The sequence below is a fragment of the Copidosoma floridanum genome, unplaced genomic scaffold (assembly GCF_036245765.1).
Source record: "Copidosoma floridanum isolate Cflo_tuat_1 unplaced genomic scaffold, Cflo_Japanese_pri ptg000014l, whole genome shotgun sequence".
Classification (NCBI taxonomy): domain Eukaryota; kingdom Metazoa; phylum Arthropoda; class Insecta; order Hymenoptera; family Encyrtidae; genus Copidosoma; species Copidosoma floridanum.
In genome coordinates, this window is record NW_028321891.1 from 1,995,165 (window position 1) to 2,003,240 (window position 8,076).

An 8,076-nucleotide genomic window follows, 5' to 3' on the forward strand; every position below is an offset into this window, starting at 1 on the left:
ACTAAAAATTTTGTCGCAAAATAAATTAACAAAAGATACGCAAGTCCGACATAATACGCGAAACGTCAATCATTATACACACGGTAGGTACCAACATTTGTCTCGCGTACCGACGTACAGTAAAGCTTCCATGTGATAGGCACGCGCCATTGAGAGAAAACAACTAATTTTTGTCGGTACAATTGAAATTCGCAACCCGAACGAATGCAAAGTCCACACAAAGAAACGCGCTCAGAAGGCCTTCCTCTGTTGTCGCATGAGCTGCTGCCGCCGCCTCTTCCTCAGCATCTTCTTCTTGGCCAGCCTCCTGGCGTTCTGGGCGAGCGGCTGTTGCTTGGCCTCGGCCAGACGGGCCTTGGGCCGCTTGGGGGTCTTTTTCGGGCTGGTCTGTTTTTTCTGCTGCTGCGGCTTTTTCGGTTTGAAGTAGCTGGCCAGGGGCCGCAGCATCGCGGGGTCGCAGGTGCCCGGGCCCGTGACCGTGGCGTTGCGCAGCGCTCGGATCCAGTCGTTCAGAAAGGCCTGGTACAGCCGGAGCACGCCAGAGTCCTGGATCAGCATGAGGGTGAGGTCGCCCTCGCGCGCCCAGTTAGAGCTCTCCGTCACTAGCATCGACTTGTGGGTGACGGGCAGCTTCAGCCCCAGGTTCTGGATCGCCGTCTCCACCTCGCACAGCATCTACAAGTTCGTTTGGGCTTAGATCAAGTTATACAATCATTGGTACTATATAGTGTCTGGTTTGCACATCCTGTTTTACACAATTACGGCGCGAGATCACGTTAAGTAAGGAACAATATGTGCTGTTGCTTTTCTTGGATGATAAAAAAGGAAAAGATGAGTGAAGTTACATTCACATTCACATTTGTGTAATTTCCTTTAACCAGACTCTAGTAGGAGTTACTGTACAAAAAGCTCCAGTAAAGAGTTTTACATTAAAAAAAGTCATAAAGACATAGTAAGGGGTACACAAATTTTTTGAAGATTTTTTGAAGGAGACTAATCTTTGTAGGCTTTTTTTCCAAAATACGGATGAAATAACAGAGCTAATCAGGAAAAAATCGAAAAGCACACTTTGAAATTGTTGAAAAAATCAGTTGAAGTGGTAAAATTAATTTGCAAGTTATCCCATAAAATCCCGGATTCAGCCAAAAGTACACCAAAGCAAACGATCATCATCATCTATGTGCTCACCCTGAGTATCTCGCTATTCATGCCGTCGATGATCTTGTTCCGCCTGATCATGGTCATGTCGGCGTTGATGTTGGACTTGAGCCTGAACGTCCGCAGATGGTGAAAAGTGATGGCGAACCTTTGCAGGGAGTCGTGAAGCCGTGGCAGGGCGCGCTCCGCCTTTTTGCCCTTCTCTAAGCACCAGATCTCGCTGTGGTACCACTCGAGCTGCCTATCCGGCAGCCAACTCATCCGGTACTGCTCCTTCAGCACTTTGTACACCTGCGACAACCAACTCGACACGTTACACATCCATAAACAAAGATTGCCGATTTTACTTTCCCTCGTTGTGATTTACATCTAGTCGCGTCATCGAAAAATCCGACCCGCGCACACCCTGAAGCTCCTTTCCCGCGGATCTCGAGTGCAGGATGAATCAACCCACGCGGGGCAACCGAATCCTTTTGTAAACACACGCGGCTCGCTCCCACACATTAAAAAACCCCGTGCGCTCCTACACCCTCCTCACCACTGCTTCGTGCGATTCATCAAAATCAACGGCCCTTCGCGGTTAGCGATGTACCTCGCGCCGTCGACCGGAATCGCTCTCGAGTGCTGCTTGTCTTTCTTTCTCCACAAGATGCGCAAACGCGTATATATATATATGGTTGTAATTGCGAGCAAATATTGACCCACTCGCGCAAACAAGAAACGCTCGAGAGGTGGTATGAATTGTATACGTTGTCGCGTTGTGCATCGACGTTGGGTGAGAAACGGTGCAAGAGGCGCGTGACAGTTGATACGATTGTTTCGTCTTGGCCGGTGCCACCATCAGCGCGTACAACGTGTAGGCGGATAAGACTATAGAGGCGAAACGCGAGACCCGCGCGTGCCTCATCCTTTCTCTGGCTCTCCTTGTCCCGGTAAGTATTATATGTAACGAAGCTTTGCACACGTGCACGCTATTTTTCAAATCCCCTATCTAAAAAAAAAAAAAAAAAAAAAAAAAGAATGTATGAGCATAAACGTACCTTGGAGTAGATGTCGCGTATGTCCTTGAGATCCTTGCGAAAGTGGTTCTGGGCGACGCGGAGCTGCGTCTTGACCCGCTTGAGGGTCCTGTGGACGCTGTGCCGCTGGGGTAGTTTCCTCAGGGCAGCGGCCATCGGTGTGCCGCAGGGCTGCAACCACGGCTCCATGAACGCCTCCGCGTTGAAGGTGGTGCGCATGCCGTAGGACGGTGCCCCGGACACGACGGGGCTAATCGGGCCTAGGCTGGAACTCAGGAGGAACGCGAGGCTCGTCAGAGTAGCCGTTTGTGCCACCGAACCTGCAACGGAAACCAACGGTACTCTCGTTAGTCGGGCTGTTTTTTCACTACCTTTCTTATAAATATACTTCAATTGGAAAAGTATTTTGTTACACTCTTGAAAAGTTAATCAGTGAAGACTCGAGATTTTTGTACGATGTCAAAGTTGGTAATTTGAAGAAGGAAATTTGAAAACAAAAATAACGGTGGTTTGTGTAAACAGCACCCAAAGTTTCACCGATTCACATTTAGAGAGTAGATTTTCTTCTCATCGTAATTTTCAATTTGCAAAAGTGAAAGCTTCGCATTCCCGGCAGTCGATGTAGATATACGATTTTTCGATAAGTAGTTGCACATTTACTGGCTGTGGATAAACAATTTTCCTCGGCCAGGACCATTACTTCATTTTATGGTACCACATGGTTCGCACGAATGAACGAATTGTACTCGAAAATAGCTGGCGATCGTGTAACTCACGCTTTTGTACCACTGTGCAAGCAATACCCAGTTCACATGTATGTTGAATGTATACCGATTATATTGTTTATCGTTGGTCGTACGCAGTATGGCACATAAATACGTATTAAATATGAATTTATTGGGCGTATTAAGTTATCATTAGGGGGGCATTTACGTGCTGTAATGGAATACCGCGTGACTTTCCATTACGCGTTTATTAGAAGTAGGTACGTATACCACGTCGATACCTAGTCCCCGTATCTTTATGTTTTACTCCGAAGGCACGATAAAATATACGAGCGGCGTCAAACGACTTACACTTTATCTCGTAGATCAGCGAATACCTTTTCGTTGCGAAAGACCTACACTCATTGATGCTACAATTTAAAACCAAATACAGTTTCGTACGCGTATACGTATTATTATGGAAAATAACGTAGATAACGTAGGCGTTTCAAACTGATTACGTTTCTTTTTGACCATTTAAAAAATTATAGGGACTACTTTCTATAAATCGGACCATTTTAGGTAGCAGAGGTATTCTTATGATTCATCACGTGCAGGACTAAAAAAATACAACAAAACTAGTCCCAAAGCCCTCGTAGGGATTTTTTTTTAATATTCCAAAAAAAAAAAAAACACTTCCGCATGTATATAAGTGAGCCAACGCAACGAAAACACGCCGGGCACCGATAAATTCGGGCCCTTTAATAACCATAAATCCGGGGTAACGCACTGTAAAACACCCAATATCGAAGTTTTCACGAGGCAGGCGTTAACGGAGACCCTAAATCCTCGACCCATAACCACACTCGTCCGCGCGTAAGAGCCTCGCTCGGATTACACTCGCGCAGGAGGATAAAAAAAAAAAAAAAAAATTAAGACGCGAGGGCGGTGGGGGGTGGATGGAAAAAGTCGAAGCGAAAGAAGACGGCCGTAAAACGCGAATAAACGACGAAACAAGGACCAGAAGAGCGGGGGAAGCTCTTCCGACTTTCACGCTCGGGCGCACCTCGCACTGCACGTAATATTGTGTACACCGTATATATATATATATACGCGTGCATCGGAGTGTATGTACAATGCACCTACGCGCCAATTTAAGCGGCAGCCCGCGCCACCCCCGCGAAGAAGAAGGAAATAGATTGCGAATCGAAGAATATCGGAGGATTTATTGCGCAATTCAAATTGTCTCTCTCTCTCTCTCTCTGTGTGTATATACTTATATATGAGCACCGCTCGCGTGCGGGACTTTATTGCGCCACGCAACGGATTAGCCATTGTGAGTGTTGTTTGGCCAAATAAATTCACACCGGCGGCGCTACTTCGTTTCTTATCTGCCGCCGAGGAGCCTCGATAACTTTGCTCGTGCATCTCCGCAAAAATTTCATACTATGTGCACAATCGGGACACTTAGTTGGGTAATTGAAACGTACACTGCCGATCTCGAGGCTGCGGATGAATCGCTACTTTGACGCGGGCGCGTGGCATCATTAGTTAGAATGTATATTTTTTTGCTCCCTCGTGGCGAGTGACTTTTTGGTTTTTCATCCAGATCCTGTGCAACTGATGTGACGAGGAAAACTCGTGGCTTATTAGCATCGGTGATTCAGCAGAAGGAATAAGTATCTCCCACGCGATCCTAAAGTGTACCACTTTGTGCGATCTGCTCTCGGTGCAGAGTCAAAAATTACAGAGTTAGGGCCCCGCGGTGCTTTCTCACGTTGGCTCGATACCGCGTGGGTGTATTCACACACGTACGCGTATTGGATGTAGGGTGCGCGTGTTCCTTACCGATATGGGGCCCTCGGCAGGAAACATCAATAATTCGGCAACGCGCTCGGCTTTTGTGCACGTTTTCAATGAAGCCGCAATAGAGCGATTTCGCGAGGCATAGCGAATATTCGTCCTTTGAGGGGAGAGAGGGATATATCGTCCCCGAGGATCGGTAAAAACGAGCCGGTCGATGAGTGACGCACCGCAGATGGCAAATAACGTCCTGCCCCTTCGGTGGCACCGATTTCCACGACATACGACTCGAGCATTCTTCGAGCGGATCATTAGAGCGGCGCAAGAACGGCAGATGGGTGGGTATACACATATACGGGGTACCTACACGGTATATCGGTGGCAGCAATTACACTCAAACACCTCGGTCGCGAGAATGGATGGTGATGCCCCCTTTTCACTCATTAGGTGGCGGCTTTTTCTCCGCGCGCTCTCTTTCGCGGGACAATTTCGGATTCCGAGAAAATCGCCGTGGGAGATTTTTAAGGACGCGAGCTTCCGACGAAAAATCCGGTCGAGAGGGGCAAAGGAGGCGTAAGTGTATCTCGAAGGAGGAGAAGAAGGAGGAAAGAAAGGAGAAGAAAAAAAGGGCTGAGGACGACTACGACGCAATTAGCCGAGAAAGGGAACCTCGAGCGCTATGCGTGTAATATACTTACCTACTGGTGTGTGCAAAACACCTGCGCGTGTGTGTATCATGGATGCGCGAGAGGAGTGCTGATCCTTTTTTTATTTTTTTTTTTTATTTTTTTTTTTTCGTAGCCGAGGCAGGAAAGAGAGAGAGAGAGAGGGGGGCAAAGATTGTTGGTTTTGCGGGAGAAAGAGAGGATGCCCCGCAGCAAGAGCGACTCGCTAGTTTTCTCGGAACGGAATGGGACTCGTAGCCGCGCGTGTGGATGCATAACTATGTGTCTCGAACTAACTCTAATTGCACGATGATGATCCTTTGATTTTCCATTTTTCATTAATGCCATGATATATTTTCATGTTTTTTAAAATTTTTTCCTTCTTTATCGGAAATTTTTCTTCATTTAAATTTCAATACATAACGTGTGTTGGATTTAATTTACCAGATAATTTATTTCTACCAAATTGCGATATTAACAAACGTGTGATTAACAAACGATACGTGCCGTGATAATGACCACAAAGTCATGTCGTACAAATGCAAAGTAAAATCAATGATAATTATCTGGTGTTTTAATAACAGTTATTAGAGGTAATTAAATTAAGAATACTGTACCATACAAGTGAAAAGTTGTTTTTTATTTTTATTTCGATTAAGCGTTTAATTATTGTACCATAAAAATGAATATTGGTTGAATGAAACTAAAAAGTAAAACGTTTACAGGGAGTGTCCCCGAGGGTACTATGACAATTATTTGTTTCACAGTCATTATGTATATTGGTTACCATAGTAGTTTATAACTTGAAGGTCCGTTTACTGCCTCTATTGAGCGTATTCGTTCCATCACAGATCAAGACTCGAACCTAGAGAACTGGACATGGATGTAAGAGGGTTGATTTACTCTCTCTACCAACTAATCCATATGCTGCACATAACTTATGTATGAATTTATGTAAAGTAAACGTAGTCAACTTTGAGGTTTACCTCAATACTATTGGTGCGTCAACACTTTCCTTACTTTCGGCAAAACAAATCACATTTTAAACGTGGGATTATGACCATAAACAAATGTTTAGTATTGCACGGTTTAAACAAAACATTTGTATTATTTGTATTATTATATAAAAAAAAAAAAAAAAACTAAAAAAATGAAATATTTTGAAAATTTCGGAAAACGATTGTATAAAAATGTACAAATAATTCCATATAAATTAACATAAGTATGTATTCTCAACACACCCGCAATAAGTAAAAGTTAAAATTCCTAGTCCAAGCAAATAATTTATAAAAACTCTAAAAAACAATATACCAGTTAAACCCGATTCGTCCGGAGCGCATCTTCGGGCCAACCTCCGGGTAAGTTCCACGAGCCCACGAACGCGAGGGCGACCCACATTCATTTGCATAATAACACCTATACACAGTCACCGCCGGCGGGACACGACATTTCCATGCCACAATGTAACATTACGTATACATACGAGCGCGTGCTGCACGCGCGAACAGCCCGCAAAGACTATACGTTATAAGTGCAGAGGCGTCACACGTGTGCTTTCACCGCTGCCCCGATGTATTATACACTAATGCTCATCGCAGCTCCGGAACCAGGTTCGCGTTTCGCAAACGCATCGCCAAACACTTTCGATCTCGTCCACGAGGAGCGACTCTTTTTTTTTTCTTCCCATCCGGCTCTTCTGTGCCAAAAACAAAAAAAAAGGGCCACATGAAATATAATTGGCCCGCAGACAATTTTATCGGCAGATCGAGAAATCCATCACTCCTCCGCGGAGGAGCGCGTATATTCGTCGGGGCTTATCTATTTCCGATTGAAAAGCTCGCGTCTATTAATCAAGCGCGTGCGACGCGATGATAAACGACCGCGACGAGCCGGCCGGAGAAACTTCACAAAAACAATGTGAAGAAGAAGAAAAAAAAAAAAAAAAAAAAAAAGCCAAAGAATTTTAGCGCAGGGACATCAGAAACAATGCGGTTAACAATACGTATACGCGAGATGAGCAGAGAAAGATCGGCCCGAGCTATCAGGTCGGTTGTATCGGTTGCGCGGGGCGAGATTCCAAACTCCTCCTCCTTTTTTGCATCCCCGGTACATACACACACGGGGTGACGTCACGGATGCGCCAGACAGATTAGCCCCAGCGCGAGAGCCCCGCCGATTATTTGCATTTTGTCTGCGCCACATACGTGCCGGCGCTCGCCGGTCCCTATACACACACACACACGCGTGCCCTCGGAGCTTATATACCTCTCTCGCACGCAGATCCGATCGACCCACCTATATATGCTTATAGTGCCTTTCTTTTCTTCCCCTCCCATATTTATGTGTTGTACGCATGGGCTTCGATGGTGTGTGTCTTTTGTGCAGTGCCCACCAACGCGCTGTCGATCGGGCTCGGGTGAAACAACGCGCGCGAGCCTTGCGATCGATCGATCCGCGAAATTAATATCCGCGAAGCACGCCATGGCCTGACAGGGCTCCGGCGCCTCGATGCGCGTGAATGTAGTGTTGTAGACCAAGGGGGTAGGGAAGGGGGGGGGAAAGAAAAAGTTTTGATTTAGCTTTTGGCGCGTATAACTTACGTCGATAGACAGCTTTGCTTGGGGACGTAAAAGTTTGCGCCAAAAACGCTCGGATCGATAGCGCGGGAGGTGAAATCGAGCTTCGGTGCAAGTATATATACGTATAACAACTATTGTGGGAGAGAAG

At 45.9% G+C, this 8,076-nt stretch overlaps 1 protein-coding gene across 1 annotated transcript; it reads right to left on the minus strand.

Moving 5' to 3' along the window:
* Positions 1 to 231: 231 nt before the first annotated feature.
* On the minus strand, positions 232 to 2,874 carry LOC106638161 (uncharacterized). The gene is made up of 4 exons (XM_014351213.2): positions 2,838 to 2,874; positions 2,199 to 2,497; positions 1,189 to 1,449; positions 232 to 675 (listed from the first exon to the last, which is right to left on the minus strand). The coding sequence occupies exons 1-4, from the start codon at positions 2,872 to 2,874 to the stop codon at positions 232 to 234; spliced, it is 1,041 nt and encodes a 346-aa protein (XP_014206699.2).
* Positions 2,875 to 8,076: the final 5,202 nt, after the last annotated feature.